A 19956-nucleotide genomic window follows, 5' to 3' on the forward strand; every position below is an offset into this window, starting at 1 on the left:
CCACTATGGGTCAGAAGTTCTGGGTGGTGTCAGAACTTTACTCCGTTCGCCACATGTGCCACACTCGTTTCCATAAAAAAAGGGTATATTTGAAGTATCCAAGCTCCTTCAAGGTGGCCGGAATGTTGATGCCTGAACGTACCGAGAAATACTAAAAAAAACCTAAATCTAAATTTAAACTAACCTAAGCCTAATAGAAATAAATAAATACCTAAAATAATCAACCGCTAAACAGAAAAGTGCGCCATTCTCCTAATGTGCACAAAATCCCGCAATGCAGCATAAACTGCGATAGCAAGACCGTACCGATCGATCAGACACCACACCAGTACACAGAAAAAATGATCGCTGCCCCGTGTGAGACGGAATAGGCAAAGTAGCTGACAACGGCAGTGAACAACAATATCTCCATCAAGACGGTACGGTGCGTGTGTACTCCTGTAAGGTTAGTCGTCGCGAGTGTACAAAATAGCGAATATTTCACCGTAAATTATACTCCCGGGAAACTGCAAGTGCAGTTTTGTGCGAACTGTAAGGCGTATGTACCCAGTGAATCTAAGGCAGTATTAAGTCTGCAAGGTGTGGCCCAGTAGAGGCGAAGAAAAGAAGAGAACCCCAAGTGCAGTTAGAAAACCGCTGCAAAGCAGCATAACCAGTCGAAGAAGGGTGAAAAACAGACCGTAGTAGTGCAAGGTGCAATTTAATAAAACGACCATCCTGGGCCGTCTCGAAGGGAGACAGAGGAAAATCCTTCGAACCCGGAACCCCATGTAAGTTGCCCCATCAATATGTAACTGATCTATTGGTCTAGATTTCACAGTTGTCTAATAGCATCAATATCAAATTCCTGCCTGAAAAAAATTCCAATAGAAAAGTCCCGCGAACTATATATTTTTGTGAAATAATGATTAGATTTAGCCGAATAGTATGTTTACAAGAATTATACGACATAATACGAGTTATGTTTTGGTTAGAAAATTTTAGTTCCACCTGTGACCGCATAGAGGGCGCCACTGCTAACTTTTCATAGAAGAGAGATTGAGTATCAAGATGTTCAGAAGAAATACTGAATGCCTGTTCTATAACTTTGTAGAAGACACCAAATTTCTATCTCTCTCCGTTGAAAAGTTAGTGTTGTCGCCCTCTATGCGGTAACAGGTGGAACTAAAATTTTCTAATCAATGCATGACTCGTATTATTTACTATAATTCTTCTGAACATACCATTGAGCTAAACCTAACGATTTTTTCACAAAAATTTTTAGTTCGTGTGAATCGAGTACTGATACACAACCATGCACTGTTAGGCCCCATGCAAAACTGACTCAGACATCACTTCGTTAAAAGTTTAATAACTTCTTTTAACAAAGTCGGATTTACTTGCAGTCTTCGACTAAGTTGTAGACAATTCAATTATCCTTCTTATTTTCACTTACAGTGATAATACGATGCATACAGTGCCACCTAGCGGTGAAAATGTGAGCAAGTGGGTTTTCTCCATGTAAATTGTTGAAAATTCCCATACAAACTTCAGGCACGTTGGTCCGGTAGTTAGACTTGTCCGATTTGCTTCAAATTTGGTGCAAGTGCTCCTGGTGGGACTAGGAATCGACGCAGAGGTGGGCCGATAGGGGTCATTTTTTTTCCTGTCACCCTACTGTGCACCCAGTGCATTAACGCAAGTGACGGAAGGTTATCGAAAAGTTTCGTGAAAATGAAAGTTCCAGTAATGATGATGATTTTCCCAAACGGTTCGTTTTCGTGAGGTTTTTATTTGTTCTTTGGCATTAGGATTAGCGATAATAATTCAAATCAAGAATACTACTGGGAAGTCACCTTTAGAAAAAGTCGATGTCGAAGTAAAATTTGAAACTATGCACGCATGCACTTCAGAGATAGCGTGATATCAGGAGCTGCGATTTCATTTCAACGCTTTTTTGTGAAAAGGGCGATACTTACAAATGTAAACATAAGGCTTTTTTCATACATGCGAATGAGGGCTTTGAAACGCAACAAATTAACCTAAAAATTTTGATTCTACGATATTGCTTTCTTAAACTACAGAAAAAAATACAACGGGCGAAACTGTATTTTAGTTTGTTTATTTAAAGTTTCGCCCTCCACGCTCCATGCAAACAAACAGGGCGATACTTTTTTTGTTAGCAGTTTAGAGGCGAAACTGTTATTTTCGTATTTTTTTAGGATTATCAAACTGATACCAGCTGTAAATAGTAACAATAATCTCTATTGAAAAAAAAACCGGACGAAATCGGTGGTGTAAAACGGTAGTTATTGTAAAAAAACGTAAGGGCGATACTTCAATGCTGATAGATGGGACCGAAAAAGTAAACAATCGCCAAAGGGGCGATACTATCATTTTGTCAATTTCAATAGCAAAAACAAATTTTAATTTAATAATTTCAAATACTTTATGAAGTTTTGGGTTTCGATCACTGAATCATGCAATCTAGGATGTCAAAAAACACAATAGTTCTTAAATAGGAAATAAAACCAAGTCTGGAAATATTCACTGTTGATTTTCTTTGAATGGTATCACTGCTAGTATCGCCCTTTTCAAGAAAAAGAGTTGATTTCTTAGTTCTCAGTCGCGTTGGAAATTTGAGTAAAATATAAACTTCAAATCGATTCAAAAAAAAATTCGTTTTTTGTTTCAGTACAATATATAACCCCTTTAGGAAAATTCAGTTTTCCCACCACAATATAGATATTTTATTAATAGAGCATTAACAATAATTCGTTGGTATGTCTATTTTATGGGCCATTTTTTCGCTTTCCCATTGATTTGGTTTGAGATTTGAGAGTTTGAGAGCACTGATGTTGTCCTATGCTGATTTGAGCCATTCTCTTAGTCCTGCCACTATCCCATGTAGTAAGTGTTATCAAAAACATCGCGAAGCATCATGTTCTAAATGCTCTCAAACGATATAATATCCGAAGAGTGATAAGAGTTATAAGAAATGTCTCATAACACTGTTAGGTGGATTAAACACGTTTTTTTATTAATTCAGCTTTTCGTGTGTGTATATTAATCATAATGAGTTGCGAAATTTGCACTTTCGACACTTCCACCGATACAGTTATGTGGACGTGTATAGGTTGTCTAAGAAAATTCTACGCCGCTTGCATTGGAGTGACTGTTCCGAGGGGATCGCTGCGGAAGAAGGACAAGAGGGTGGACATCAACTCGTATCTATTACCGTGCTGTGAATCATGTCAAGAATTGATGCAGGCCAAGATTGAGTTCAAAGGGCTTATTGAACAACAACAACAACTTCTGGAATCACAACTGCAAGCCAATACGGAAGTAATGCACCGGCTCGCGTTTCAACTGGAGAAGCCAAACATAGTTCACGAAGCGATCGATGGCCTAGAAATTTTGCTTACAACACTAAAACAGGAATTGATAGCAATAAACAAAAACAGCAGTTTGACTGGAAGTGTTGTTGCCATTAAAAATCACATTACCTCGCTATTCGATACAGCAATAACGACAACGAAAAATGTCTATAGCACGCTGAAAACGGTAACGTCAGAGCTATCAGCTGAACTGCGCACCATGAATGATGAAATAAGCCAGCTTAATCAACTGTCTCTGGACACAGCGGCTAGTATTACTATGACGTCAAACCCGACGCTGGGGATTGATATTCTTGACGAGCTTAAGTCTCTGTCAGCGAACATATCCACCAGTCAAAACTTCCCAAATTCTGCGCTAACTATTGATATTCTCGACGAACTTAAGGCGCTTTCATCAAACATAACGGCAAGTCAAAACGCTACATCATCACTTGATTCATGCCTCAGCTTGGAAGCCGAATTAAATAACGACAAAAATATCGATAACTCAGGTTGGGGCTTTTTGGGTACAAGGAAAGTATGGAAAGCAGACTGGAGCGATTACGATGCACGCAAATTAAGAAACCTGAACCAGCAAAAACAGGCCGAAAAGGCTAGAAGACGTAAAAAAAGATGGAGGCGAAATAATAATAATAACGTTAATGAAAAAAACAAAAGCACTACAAATTTTCTTCGACCTAATCAAGAGCAACTCGCAGCGGCGCGCCACTCACGACAGCCAGTTTTTTTTTATTCAAATCGTTTATTTGATAAGGCACGTTGCGTTAGCTTAAAGGTGCCAATTTTGTTTTGTTTTACATTTTAAATTGGTTAAAACTAGGGGATTACATATTGATTTTTTAAAAATGAAACTAATGCGATTTTATAGCTATCTTATATATCTACACAAGGGGATAATATTGTTTTCGTAAGATTAGGGGGGTCATTTAGTTTTTGTGGCAATATGGTTTGACATTTTTATCAGTGAGATTATTGGAGCAAATAATGTTTAATTAAGGGGGACAATTTTTTACGACTAACTTAAAACTAGGAATAACTAGAGGGCATGATTGAATTTTGTAAAGATTCGTAATTATAGTTATTTTTGTGGGTAGTAGAGTTGGGCAATTTCAACGAGATTATATAATATAATAGTTAAAACTAGAAGAATCAAGAAGAGCTAAAAGCTTCGTGATGATATTGGGGGGGGGGGTAGGGGTGTTACTTCTGGGTATAAGAGTCAGGGGAGGGAGGGTAGACAGGGAGAGAAAATTATTTCAGTTTCAGGCATCGTGAGATCAACGGATGGATTACAAACTCGGGTGGCCTTCATCAGGGGAATCATGTACTGGGACGCCGGGTGGTCCTCCTCAAGATGGCAGGGGTTTTTCCAGACGATTTCGTAGTACGGCTCAGATGTGGATCGGCTACATTTCGAGTTAAGCGTGTTATGTTCGTGCCGTAGGTCCCGTGTTTGTTGGCTCATTCGATACAGATGGTTTGATACAGGTGGAAGAGCGTTCTGAGAATGATAAGGAGATAACAAGGGGCAGTTAGACTTGTATATTGATGGTTTTCACAAAGGTGTATATAAGGGACATATAGAGAACATCGCGGCTTGCCAGCACATCTCGAACCGGGACGTTGGTTGGTCTTCCTCGGGCCCGCAGGGTATCCATTAGCCGAGACCTAGCGGAACTGTACTCGGTGCACGCCCAGACAATGTGCTCGATGTCGTGATAGCCGTCGCCACAAGCGCAGATACCACTATCCACGAGCCCAATACGCCGGAGATGTGCATCCAGCGTGTAATGGTTTGCCATGAGTCGGGACATCACACGAATGAAGTCACGACCCACATCCATCCCCTTGAACCAAGGTTTCGTCGATACCTTAGGGATTATCGAATGTAGCCACCTTCCCAGATCTCCACTGCTCCACGAAGTTTGCCAACTTTCGAGGGTTCTCTGATGAGTAGTACTGAAAAATTCGCTGAAGCAAATTGGTCTTTCGTAAACGTCTCCTTCTAAGGCACCCACCTTAGCTAAGGAGTCTGCCTTCTCATTGCCCGGAATGGAGCAATGAGAAGGGACCCATACCAAGGTAATCTGGAAAGAGTTGTCAGATAAAGCACTCAGTAGCTCCCGTATTTTCCCCAAAAAATACGAGGAGTGCTTGCCTTGTTTCATCGAGCGAATAGCGTCAATGGAACTGAGGCTATCCGAAACGATGAAGTAATGGTCTGCGGGTAATGTTTCAATGACTCCAAGGGTATACTGAATGGCAGCTAGTTCTGCGGCGTAAACTGAAGCAGGGTCACTGAGTTTGTAGGAGGCGGTGAACTTTTGATTGAAAATACCGAATCCAGTGGATCCTTCGAGGTTTGATCCGTCAGTATAAAACATCTTAGAACAGTCGACTTCTCGGAATTTATTATAAAAAATGTTTGGAACCACTTGTGGGCGTATGTGGTCCGGAATTCCACTAATCTCGTCTTTCATGGATGTGTCGAAGAAAACAGTAGATTCAGAAGTATTTATGAAATGCACACGGTTGGGATTGTAAGAAGAAGGGTTAATATTCTGCGCCATGTAGTCAAAGTACAGGGACATGAAACGGGTCTGAGAATTGAGCTCAACAAGCCTTTCGAAATTTTCAATCACGACCGGGTTCAAGATATCGCATCGAATGAGCAATCGATATGAGAGTTCCCAAAATCGATTTTTCAACGGGAGAACGCCCGACAGCACTTCGAGACTCATCGTATGGGTCGACTGCATGCACCCTAAGGCGATACGCAAACAACGATACTGAATTCTTTCGAGTTTGATGAAATGTATGTTCGCGGCGGAGCGAAAGCAGAAGCATCCGTATTCCATTACCGACAGTATCGTTGTTTGATACAACCTAATTAGGTCTCCTGGGTGGGCACCCCACCATGTTCCGGTTATTGTACGAAGAAAGTTGATCCTTTGTTGGCATTTCTGTTTCAGATACCGAACATGGCATCCCCAAGTACCTTTCGAGTCGAACCAGACCCCTAGATATTTTACTGTGAAGACCTGAGCTATAGTTTGACCCATTAATAGAAGCTGTAGTTGTGCTGGTTCACGCTTCCTTGAAAATACAACTAGCTCAGTTTTCTCCGTGGAGAATTCGATACCCAGCTTAATAGCCCAAGCAGACAAATTGTCCAGGGTATTCTGTAATGGTCCTTGTAGATCGACAGCTTTGGGTCCCGTAACAGACACCACGCCATCGTCTGCAAGTTGCCTTAACGTGCAGGAATTGTCAAGACATTCATCAATGTCGTTGACATAGAAATTGTATAAAAGGGGGCTTAGACATGAGCCCTGGGGAAGGCCCATGTAGCTAAATCGTGATGTCGATAAGTCACCATGCGAAAAATGCATGTGCTTTTCCGACAACAAGTTTAGTAAAAAGTTGTTTAAAGTCGCTGAAAGACCATGCTGGTGCAGCTTCTCTGAAAGAATGTTGATCGAAACTGAATCAAAAGCCCCCTTAATATCTAGGAACACTGATGCCATCTGCTCTTTGCTAGCATAGGCCATTTGAATTTCAGTTGAGAGCAACGCAAGACAATCGTTCGTCCCTTTGCCTTTGCGAAAGCCAAATTGTGTATCTGACAGTAAGCCATTTGCTTCGACCCAATTGTCGAGGCGGGATAGGATCATTTTCTCGAACAACTTCCGGATACAGGATAGCATTGCGATCGGACGGTACGAATTGTGGTCGGAGGCTGGTTTTCCTGGTTTTTGGATGGCGATGACCTTCACTTGTCTCCAATCGAGTGGGACAATGTTAGCCTCGAGAAACTTATTAAATAAGTTCAACAAGCGTCTCTTGGCAGAGTCAGGCAGATTCTTCAACAAGTTGAATTTGATTCTGTCTGGCCCCGGAGCTTTATTGTTACACGACAAAAGAGCAAGTGAGAACTCCACCATCGAAAAAGGTGTTTCGTTCGCGCTATCGTGAGGAGACGCGGCGCGGTAAATCTTCTGTGCCGGGGCGGAATCCGGACAAACCTTCTTGGCGAAATCGAATATCCAACGGTTTGAATATTCCACGCTCTCATTAGTACTGTTTCGATTTCGCATACGTCGGGCTGTTCCCCAAAGAGTGCTCATCGATGTTTCTCTCGTTAATCCGGCGCCAATAATCGCGTTTTTTGGCTTTCATCAAACTCTTCATTCGCTTGTCTAACGTCGCGTACTGTCGAAAACTGGCGGGTAACCCGTCATTCCGGAAGGTCTTAAACGCGGCGGCCTTCTCTGCGTACACGTCTGAGCACTCTTTATCCCACCAGCGATTGGGAGAACGTTTTTGTATGTTCGCGCCGGGTACTGGCCTAGTCTGAGCTTGATTCGCGCTGTCGAGAATCAAGCCAGCCAAAAAGCTGTACTCTTCCTCCGGAGGAAGTTCTTGGGTAGATTCGATGTTGTCGGATATCGCGGCAGCATAGCTCTTCCAATCGATATTTCGTGTGAGGTCATACGAAATATTGATTGATTTCAATGGCCTTGAACCGTTATTGATTGAGACTACAATCGGCAGATGGTCGCTGCCGTGGGGATCAGGAATTACCTTCCACGTGCAATTTAACCGCAGCGATGTTGAGCAAAGGGACAAGTCTAAGGCGCTCGGGCGCGCTGGAGGAGCAGGAATCCGTGTCATTTCACCCGTGTTTAAAATTGTCAAATTGAAGTTATCGCAAAGATCCTGAATTAAGGAAGACCGGTTATCATCATAGAGGCAACCCCATGCTGTACCGTGAGAGTTAAAGTCTCCTAAAACTAGTCGCGGTGCTGGCAGGGATTCTAAGATGTCTTGTAGCCGTCGGTGCCCAACCGCGGTGTTGGGGGGAATATATATGGAAGCTATGCAAAGGCTTTTGCCTTTGGTTGTTACTTGACAAGCGACAACTTCAATACCTGTTATCGAGGGAAGGTTAATTCTGTAGAAGGAATAGCACTTTTTGATCCCCAAAAGCACTCCTCCATAGGGGGTGTCTCGATCCAGGCAAATAATATTAAAGTCGTGGAAGTTGAGTTCTATGTCGGAAGTTAATCAAGTTTCACATAATGCAAATGCATCGCAACTCAAATTATTTATTAAAATTTTGAAGGAATCGATTTTCGGGATGATACTTCTGCAATTCCACTGTAGAACAGTGATCAAATCCGTGACCTCGTTCGATGAGTTAGCCATCGAAGGATACAATCGCTGAGAGGAGGGGCCATTTAGCAGTCAACTGCTTCAAAAATGTTCTCACTGTAGGGAGAAAAGCTAACATAAGACTTTTAATAGGATCAGTAATATTGAAAGTTTTTATTATCCAGTCCACTATGTCCGAGAGTTTTATAATTCCAGTGCTGTGATTACTCTCGAACTGAAACAAAGGAACACTTGGGATTTTTTATGTTCCTGGAAGTGCTGGGAACTCCTTCTCTGAGCTTAATCCTCCGAGACCAGGAGCTAATTGCTTCGGTTTGGTTGCAACACTTCCAATAGATGTGACTTTCGGAGCCCCCTCAAGGGACACCTTCTGGCCTTTACAAGGAACTTTACGAGAGGAAGTGTTCCTCCTCTTCCTATAAATTCTAGGCACCCTAGTAGATGTTCCCTCTTGTGGGTTACCAGCCTCGCCCTCGTCAGGAGGCAAGTGAGTATAGATGTTTGCTGAGGATGGTGGCGTAGCATTCTTTAACATTTCTGCGAAAGAATGTTTGGATCGTCCCGCAAGGGAACGTTTCAGTTTATCCCCGCGTAGTTTGTACGCGGGACATGCCGAGATATCATGCAGACTCTCCGCACAGTAAGGACACTTTTCGGCTTGCTTACTGCACGAATCATCTAGATGATTCTCCCCGCATTTTCCACAGCGGGCCTTGTTGCTACAATGGGTGGCTGTGTGACCCAGTTGTTTACACTTTGTGCAATTCATGACCCGCGGCACAAACAGACGCACAGGCAGACGAACCTTGTGCAAGAGGACGAAATTTGGCAAAGCGGTACCAGCGAAGGTCACCCGATAAGAGTTTGATTGGGGGTACGTTTTTGAACCATCCCCCGCAACTACTACTGAGTGCAAACGTTTGCACTCAAGTATTTTAACTGGCTGAAGTAAGCGGTCTCTGAATCGGCCAACCCCGTACTTCAGCAGATCCTCGCACGTCAAACTCTCATCGGTTACGACGCCTTCGGATTGTACTCTTACAGCCGGAATACACACGTTATAATCCCGCGTAAAGTGCTCACAGCAAGCAATATCGTTTGCCTGCTTTGAGTTGGCTAGCAACACCCTTATCTTGTCCGAGCGGACCTTTGAAATTTCGGTCACAGCCGAGAACCGTTCCGTCAGGTCTCTAGAAATCTGAAGAAGATTCAGTGATTTAGTCTTGGGCCGAAAGAAGACCACAAATGGACCAGTTGAGAGTTCTGGATAGCATTTGGGCCGGGGGGGAGCCTTAGAAGTTGAACCCGATTCAACTTCCATTTGACCATCCGGAGAGGGAACCATAGAAAACGTCAACGCACGGGGTCAGCGCCCGCGCAGACGGAAGAAAGCAATAAATGTGTTACAAAAGACAAAAACCACTTAGCTTTAAACTGGTGTCCAACGACGAACCAATCCAGCTTATACAGCTGGCTATTGTTTAATCCTCACACGCGAACAAAAGACTGAGGACCGAACCGAACTGGCAAAATAACCTTGAATGCGGATTAAAACTATTCTTTATCGCCTCACACAGCACTACGGACTAGAAAAAACAACCTCTGTCTCGATGGAGAGCTCGAAAACGAATGACACGACAGCCAGTTAATAGTAACCATTCGAGTAATACCAATCGCAGAATCACATTTAGGGCCGGCAGCACCCACTATAACAAAAACCATACGAGTAGTCACTTCAACAATAGTTTCCTGCCACCGGATAGAGTGCTTCTTGCGGCTGCAAAGGATCATTTCTCAGGACCCCCACGAACTATAGGCCAACAATTCAGTTTCAAAGAGGACCGACATTGAATCCCTATCCAGTGGATGATTTACCACGGTCGACGCTGCAAATGCACCCAACATCGGAGCGCTCGTCAACAGGTTTGTGTAAGGCGTGCCATTCTCAACATTCGTGTTTTCGACGACATTGACGCATTCCCTAGAAGAAGGAAACGACGAGGACACAGCAGTTTGCCAAGATTCGACGCCATTTGAACGACAACAAAAAGAGATAATCTCGACTCCTCAAGTAGAGTCGTCAGTAGAAATTTTAATTTACTGTCAAAATTTTAATAGAATGAAAAGAGCATCGAAAATGAATGAAATTCGAAAAAAATATTTTAAGTAGCTCCTATACAATTATTTTGGCTACAGAAACTAGTTGGGACGAAAGTGTTAGAAGTGAAGAAGTTTTCGGGAACAGCTACAAGAGCTGACCGAGACATTCATATGTCTGAAAAGAAGTCGGGAGGGGGAGTTTTAATAGCAATTAAAGCACTGAAAAAAATTAGGCGAGAAGGCAACAGAAAATATCCAGTTTGGTATAACGAGCAAATTAAAAATTTAAAAACCTGTTTTAATCCACCTAGAGGTGCAATTGTGCCTTTCTCATTTCTCCAAACTATGATTTAATAGCTGGTTCGTACAATATAACATTATGGAAATGTCTTTCATTCTTATTACACTTGGTAAGTATAAGAGCACCTTTTTGCATTCATCGCGGTATCGGTTTGAATCGGAGTTTTCTATGTGATCGCACTCCACAATCCGTAACTCTGGAGCCGGAAGTCGGATGGAGATGGAATTTAATATCAGTTTCCGAGGACGCAACACCTTTCATTTGAGACTAAGTTGATCAAATCGGTCTAGCCATTTTCGAGAAACCAATATAACTGTTATTCTGAATTTGGATGCTTCCGGATCAGTCGATGGTGGCCAGTGTGGCCAAAGAGACTTTGTTTGTGTGTTTACATTTTGGAAAAAAATTCACCTTTTTACATTCATCGCAGAATTTGTTAGAATCGGGATTTGCTGCGTAATCGTACGTATCACCCTGTAATTATAACCAGAACTCGGATTCACATAAAATTCAACAGCAGCTGATGGACCTTTCATTTAAAATCAAGTTTGTCAAAATCGGTTCCGAAAATTCCGAGAAACCGATGAGGACAAATCAACAAATTTTGTTTTGTAACCATACTCTTCAACTCGTAATCCGGAACGAAATGTCGGTTGAAAACGAAATTCAATAGTAACCTATGGGAATATTATACCTTTCATTTGAATCTTAGTTTGTAAAAATCGGTTCAGCCATCTCCGAGAAACCGATGTAGACATTTTGTTAACAACATACATACATACATACATACATACATACATACATACTCTACCGGGTAGCTCGTGAGTGGGGCGCCAGTGAACCGGAAGCTACGCTCTACCTGGAATCGCTGGATGGACCTCAGCATCTGCTGGCTGGCCGTTGAGTAGGCTAGATCCACCGCCGAGGACTAGATCGAGTAGACGAGGCGGGGAGCTTAATGGCTCACAGAAACGTACATCGGTATCGGGAGCTGTCTGCCGCCGGGGAATTCACGATAGGGCTGATTTGGCGCCGTGGACTACCCGACAGAATAGTGACGAAAAGGGGAGCTAATTGGCTCACGAAACAAACACCGGTAACGGAAGAAATTCCGTTGTCGGGAAACTCTCAATCGGAGCAGGATAAGCGGTAAAGCTGGAAGATTTTAGTAGAGCTAAATGGCTCAACAAAACGGGTATCGGTGTCGGGGGAAATTCCTCCATCGGGGAACCATAGGTCGGAGTAGGATGAGTTCACCGTTGAGCACTATCCAAGCGGATCGTGATGAGGTCGGGAGCTGAATGACTCACGGAAACATGAGCTGAATGGCTCAGGGAATCAGCACCTAAACGGCTCACCACAGGGACGAGACAAAAACGGCGACGTAATGGATGGAGACAAGAAGCAGGAGAGGAACCGAGAGTTAAATCAAAGCTCATAGGTCGTGTCACTCCATGAACCAAGCGAGGCTCTGAGATAGAGCAGCAGAAAGAGGTGCGACGAAAGCGCAACGAACCCCCCCCCCCCCCTACGAAGTAATACGATGACGTAGTTCCGTGGGGAAGAAGGGCGTAAAAAGTAAGGAATGTTTTTAGTGGTTAGGCACGAACGTGAGTCGTGAGTCCCACACAGTGCCAATACACTACAGGCCAGGCTTTTGAAGCTTTTTTAACCTTACTATAAAAAAAACACACATACTTACACACACACAGACATTTGCCGATCTCGACGAACTGAATCGAATGGTGTATGATACTCGGCCCTCTGGGCCTCGGTTAAAAAGTCGATTTTTACAGTGATTGCAAAGCCTTTCTTTATATGAGAAAGGCAAAAACGATTTTTTTTTGCTCGATTACGTATACATTCAAAAGTATGTGTGTGTGAACTTTGAACTTGACATTGAATAAAATAACGGATAATATAATTATAGCATCTTATAGTACGAGAAAAACTCTTAGTTCATGCGAGCAGGTTTCTAATTTGGAAAAAAAAACATAACTCAGTCATTTTTCAACCGATTTTGATCATAAATAGGTCATTGTATGCGGAATTGAATGTTTTACTTAAACTTTTAATAAAACAAAGACGTTTCCTAATACAAATGTTGATAAATTTTCATATTTTTAATGAAAAATTAGCAAAATAATGGTTTTTGGTAACTTTTATATTGTTGTCCAAAAACCGCATAGTAATTTTAACAAAAGAACATAACATAGCATACCGTTGGAAAGGTAATTTCTTCTTCTTTTCAAAATACTACAAGTATTTAGAATGGGTTGAAAAATGACCGCGAAAAAAAAATTAGTGCTGAAAGTTCCGAAAAATCGTTTTTTTTTGCTATAATGATTTTTGGTTTTCTTATATACATATTAGGAAATCACTTCAAAAATTGACTTGCCAATCGAGTCCCAGGGGGCCAAGTGTCACATACCTACTATTCGATTCAATTCGTCTAGACCGCAAAATGTCTGTGGGTGCATGTGTGTGTCAAAAATTACTTAAAACCTCTAAAATCAAAATAAAAAAATATTGGCCATGACGGTTCTTGATACTCTCGAGGAACTAGCAAAGTTCGTAAGATAATATAACACCTATTCCTCGGCAAATTCTTGACTGATTTTTACAAGTTTGGTTTCAAATGATGAATACAATACTCCCATTGACTGCTATTTAATTTCATTTAGATCTGATTTTTGATTCCGGAGTTACTACGGTTATATAGGAATTTAAATCGAAACGAGGTACCGGGCATTAAATTCACATCGGATTCGATGATTTTCACCAACTAGGCCTCTCTATCATCCTCTTTTACGTTGTAATCTCTTTGCCCTCCCACTGCTTTCCAAAATAGGTTAACACGAAGAAAACTAGGGTTAAAGCAACGTTAATAAAAATAAAGAAAAGAAAGTACACGAAGCTATAAATAAATGTGACTGTTTGGATCAGTAGTTGCTCTTTTTCCAAACAAGCAACATCGTGGCTATAGCGTCTCGTACGACAAATTTCGGCACCCAGCACACTACGCTTCTATGAATGACGTCATCCTAGACTATTTAAGGACCATCCTCGGATACACAACTTTCGGCATTACTCGGGCGAGCTCATTCTCTGGTCGAACGTCGAAGCGGAGACGATAGCAGTGGCCTACAGGTATATTTAAATTATGCAATGCGTTGTGTACTGCTTTGCACACCACAACTAGAGAGTATCGCACTCAGTGTCTGTGATAGTTGAGAGTATGCCGTTGTGTTGAATCTAGTACAGCGTTGCTTTTTTCGATACTAGAGTTTTTAAACTTCGGCAAAAAATAAACCGGCGCTTCTCAAATTTGGGAAGCCGATTGTTTTGAGCTTCAAGGAACACCTAGAATCTCGGTGTATTTGCACCTGTACACTCTCTTGCTTATTGCGGTTTGATTTATTTGAGTACTCGTTCCGCACAAAAGATTAAAATCGAGACTAATTGATTCGTGCGTATCAAAAATGTTGAGTTCCCCAGTTCACCCAGTCTGAGTATATGTCCTACCCTATGTATTAAAAAACAGTTCTAAACGTGTTTAAATTAAGCAACAAATAGAACGGTGGTGTATACCAATTTAACTTTCAAAACAAAACTGTTTTAAATTATGAAACAAACCGCTATACATGGGGTGTAATTGTTTCAGAGCTAGTTTCACATTAAAACATCTATATAAAATTCGGAAGTACTGCATCAGAACCAGAAAAATCATTTACAAAATCGAACTTACCGTTTCAAATAGTAGGATACTTCAAAATGCGCGGATAAATTGTTTTCTTCTTATTACGGAAATCAAAAGCTTGAGGCAACAAAATCGTTAAATAACCGGAGAGAGCACTCATAAAAAGGAAGACAAATTAAAAAGAATAATAAAAGTAATAACCGATTTGGTGAGATCCACCCATCATTACAAATCTATATATAAAAATTAAATAACTACATAAAATACGCATATAAATCACCCCAAACCCACACCCCATTTCCTTTCCTACTAACAAAATTCAACATGCGTAATACCTATGGAGATTTCGTGGGAACCCCGCATCTTCTTAAGTAGGCATCCAACTAACATTTGCTTCTCTCTAGCGATCGTTAGGACATGGCCAGGAGTGCAGGTCTATGAAAGTTTAATGGCTTTTGGAAAATAAGTTTAATGGCTGTTGTAAATATTAGAGCGAGCCTAGAGCGACTTGTATCTAAAACCGAAGTCAGCATTAGTTTCGCGGAGAGCGAGTAAAGACGCTTTAATATAGGCTTAATCAGCCCGGGCAAGGTGTAAATATCTCTGTCCCATCCCAAAGGATCAAAGGAGTGACATTAACCTTCTTAGCAAAGTCACTTTCAACGTTTCATCCTAACCCCCTATAAACTGAAACGGTCGGTACGGTTGTCCTCGTTTCTTCCTCATTCAAGTTTCAAAACGACTCGTTGGTTGAATTGTTCATTAAATGAACAATTCAATTGTCGTATAATATTGAAACATCTTCAAACCCAACTCTGTACAGTAGGCATGGCCGTTTTAATATTTGCGACATATTAATGTTGGCAAGAAAAACACTAAAGAATAACTGCAGTGTTTTCCAGAATTCTTTTCAATACTGGTTGTGTAAGGGTTAGAATAGAATAGAAATAGAACTGATAGTCTCAGCACAATTGCAGCTCTACGCTCAAAAAGGGTCGATAATCACGATCCATTCTTTTTGGGGAAGATACGAGAAATTCTGAGTAACCTAATAAGAAAATATTATCAATTTACCCTAGTGTGGGTCCCCGCCCAATGAGAAAGCTGATAATTTAGCCAAGATTGGTGCACTAGATGGTGAAATATATGAAAGACCCATCGCTTTCAATGAATTTTATAGCGCTTCTCGTCAGAGGACGCTTGCTAGCTGGCAAACATCTTGGGACAATGGAGATCTGGGACGATGGCTGCACTCAATTATCCCTAAAGTATCAACGAAGGCATGGTTAAAAGGATTGGATGTAAGCCGGGACTTCATCCGATGTACTTTAGATCTTCGTCGTATTGGGCTCGCAGAGGGTAATCATTGTGCTTGTGGAGAGGGTTACCACGACATTGAGCATGTGGTTTGGTCCTGCACTGAATATCGTGAAGCCAGATCACAGTTAGTAGATTCTTTACAAGTCCGAGGAAGATCAACCCATATTCCTGATTAGAGACATCCTGGTTTACCGCGATCCTCTATACATGGAACATATCTATCATTTTCTAAAAACAGTGTCTATCAAAATTTAATTAAATTCATCTACTCATACTCTCATCCATGGCTAATCAATAATTAATTAAAGTGTCGTAGAATATTCAGTTTTGTTTTAAGTTCAGATAATAGCAGAAAAAAAGTAAATAAATACACTCGAAAATACAAGATCAATATGAAATACAAGAATCTCAGAAAAAAGCAAACATTAAAGTGATTACAGTGTTAGTTTTAGACAAATTACTAGTATAGTTAGAATTAGTCTTAAGGTTTTTTTGTAACATACTATGTAAAAAAAGAAACTGACGTAAAAAGCTTTCGAAAATGCCGTTTTAAAATAAAAGTATGAAAAAAATACATTTTTTTAAACTTATACTTATTTAATTCACTGAAAAATGTACTACCAAAATACTATAAGTTTGATGCAATGAAATCATTGTTTTATGTCTTTACGTAAATTTATACTTTCTTGACATTTTTCTCACAAAAATGTAACCCCTTAAAAGAAACATTTGATGGGTCAGGCCGAAGATATGTTCAGCAGTGAGGTAGTAAAATTTGGAGTATGTATAACATGTATTAATAACAATAAAAACTGTTTTTTGACAAATCTGTCGAAAACTATTCGGAAATGGTAAAAATTTTCAGCTACCCTCGGTTAGAGCCGTCACTATGGTGCACTAACCGGTAAAAAATTTTAAATATAGGACCGCTACAGATTTGTTTCTATTATCATTCGTATATAGCTGCTTTAGGCGAACGGGGGGCTGTACAATATCGAGAAGGAAATTTTTGTGAGCTGGCATGGCTGGTGCATGAATCAGTTTGTGTCATTACGCGCTACTAGAAGGGGCCATCATTTTCAGTTTAGATGGGTGGAAGGTAGCTCACACACACGAAAACAAACTATTTGAATCATCTGACCGAAGCTCGTTCGTGATTGTTGCATGCTAATTTCATGCACCGAGCCGCAAATATTGAACAGAAAGAATTGTGATTTTAGTTGGTTTCAGCAATTCCAGTTGTCAGGTGTGCGCAGACTATATATCAACACCGGTAGATAAGGTGATTATTAGAATTCATCTCTGTGGATTAATTTGTGCAGCTCCGTGAAAGTAACCAGGACCAATTGGAACAAAAATCTCCCACTCGGAGAAAATTTTCTTTGGCAACAAATTAGCCCTTATCGGCGTTATCAAACCACTCAAAAGAATTAAATTTAAAAATCTTTTCCTTCGCCAACTATGATTTATCATAAACGTCGATGAAGAAGCCCGAAGATATATGCCGTACTGTTCATATCATTAGTCAGTGACTTTCTTGATTTAATCCAGTGGTTAATTTGTTATGTGAAATATACAACGTTTGGTAAAATTATAACCGTTTGATGACCTACACCAACATAAGTCATGTCATAATCGCATCCAGGACAACAACTATGACTGGAAATAGTAAGAAGTCAGAGGCATCCAATGAGAATCCAAGCCAGCGCAACTCCCTCACCGATACCGATGACCACAACGCCAACAAAAACGTCCTTTTCAGGATCACCATCATTTTATAGAGAATAATAATTTGAAATATTCTTCGCCCAAATCACTTTTTTCCGACAATTCCGGTTAGTATCAAAAAAATTGAAGTATGGACTCTTTAGGTATTCTGCATCTCTCCGGTTATGTCGCAAACATTACCCACCCATCTTTTTATGTTGCTTTATGACTGAAATGTCAATAAAATTGGTGGAGAACATAAAAAACGACGCATAGTCGTGAACCATTTCATCTGCTTCAGTATAAATACTCGGAAAACCCCAAACCGGTCAGTGTAGTACATTGCTAAAAGTCCTAATTCCAATGTGTCGCTCCAAAATTTACAACAATCACAAAAAAAAGTTTCAACACAATTCATGGTCCCCCTCGGCTGAGTATACAGTCAAGCCCTAGACGGAACGGAACCCAAAAAAAAAAAGTGTTCATTTTTACAAGCCTTTTCCGTCAACGCAAACTCTCGCTTCCTCTTCCGCACAATCAGTCAACAAGTCCATGCGAAAGGCTCTGAAATGTGAAGCTGCTGCTGTTGGTTGAGCACGACAGCAAAAAAAAAAATACGATGGCATCAGCAGCAATTTATAGCCAATAAATATTGCGGAATCAAATCGAACTGTAAATCATTTGTTTTATTTATTTGTTTTTTTTCTGGTCCCTGCTGAATAGTCCTCGATCCTGGGCACCTCACCGAGAGTGAATGCTCTCATGTGAAATATGCAGCCCGATTTGTAGGGGGACAGCGTTCTGGATATACTTAACGATTCATGGCTCAAACCACTGCATCCATCGGCCGAGCACTGCGGCAACGGCGGGGGAAGCGCAGCGAGGAACACAGTTCATCCAACCAACCCATGGCCATGACATGGATGATCGTGGCAATGGCATGAATAAAGGTGGGGTTTTTTTCGATCCGCGTTTCGTTTTACAACTTCTGTGATTCCAGGCGTACTCTGCCTTCATAGAGCGGAATGGAATGTAGAATTCGGGGCAACCGCATGCGGGACATTTTTTGGGGCAACCAAGCAAAAAGCCATCCATTGGTGTGATTGGTTGAACAAAAAATGACAAAGGACGAAGGACGGTTCCTACTTTATGTGAAGGGGAAAAAAACGCCGAATACGCGTTTGTCTTTGGTAGGTTATTTATCCGGTTATTCTGACTAGAGGACCGAATTTCTATACTCTTCCGTTGGATGATTTACGTGTCCTGCGATTCGATTCCGCTGGGAATTCCTGTAAGTGATAAAATGATTTATTTCCTGGGGTTGACTTGAGCCGCCACTGGACACTATTGTGATTGAATGGATGCGATAAATAATCGATAAATTATGGGGATTTTCCCATACGCTAACTGAATTAATACTTTTCAAGTAAAGCCATCAAAGCAGGAAGTAGGCCACGAAACTTTTCATGTTTCCATCACTTTGATGTTGTATGATGTAACAAAGGACTATCTACCTACCTTCAAGATCCACCACCCGACCGGCTCGTTTCAGCGCCCGGACCGCTTCCTCGTGGGTCGCGTCTCGCAGATCTTCTCCGTTCACCGACAGAATGGCATCACCCACGTACAGGCCCTTGGCACTGTCAGCTGCCATGCCGCGAAAGATTTTCGATATCAGTATAGGCATCCGGTTTTCGCGGCCACCCTTTATCGAAATACCGAGCCCGTTGCTGTCCGATTTGATTACCCGCACCTGTGAAATATGAGCATACATGAAAATTCACCACCGACAGACACCACCCGAATCGCTCCGGCAACTCACATGTCGCTTCTGGTTCGCCACCGAATCAGGTACGTCGCATATTTCGGCGATTCCGTTGTCAATGCTATTGTTGTTACTACCACTTCCCCCACTACCACTGACACCACCATTACCAACACCACCACCAACAGCACTTCCACTACCACCCACCACACTACTAGTGCCATTATTGTTGAGATTAGTACCCCCACTGCCATTGCTGCTAGTGCCGTTGTTGTTGTTGTTGTTGTTAAGGAAATTGTCACCGTTCAAACTTCCGCCGCCGTTGAGTGTGCTGTTTCCGGCCGGTGTCGTCACGCTACCACCACCACCACCACCATTGCTAAGATTTTCCGATGAGTGAATCGATGGCCCCGATGCTCCCGCCGACGATGGTTGCGACGAATTGTTCGAACTATTGTTGCCGCTGTGATTGCTCCTGCAACGAAAAGGAACCGTAATGGAAATGATTAGG

General features: G+C 41.5%; 1 protein-coding gene across 4 annotated transcripts in view; it reads right to left on the reverse strand.

Moving 5' to 3' along the window:
* The window catches only part of LOC131688646 (beta-1-syntrophin), an 856448-nt gene that overhangs the window by 384722 nt on the left and 451770 nt on the right, over nt 1-19956 (reverse strand). For all 4 annotated transcript variants that reach the window (XM_058973060.1, XM_058973057.1, XM_058973058.1 and 1 more), the window contains 2 exons: nt 19503-19920; nt 19199-19433 (listed from right to left, as the gene is read on the reverse strand). In XM_058973060.1, the coding sequence (XP_058829043.1) occupies nt 19199-19433; nt 19503-19920 (653 nt within the window). The remainder of the gene's footprint in view (nt 1-19198; nt 19434-19502; nt 19921-19956) is intronic.

This window comes from Topomyia yanbarensis, chromosome 3 (assembly GCF_030247195.1).
Source record: "Topomyia yanbarensis strain Yona2022 chromosome 3, ASM3024719v1, whole genome shotgun sequence".
Classification (NCBI taxonomy): domain Eukaryota; kingdom Metazoa; phylum Arthropoda; class Insecta; order Diptera; family Culicidae; genus Topomyia; species Topomyia yanbarensis.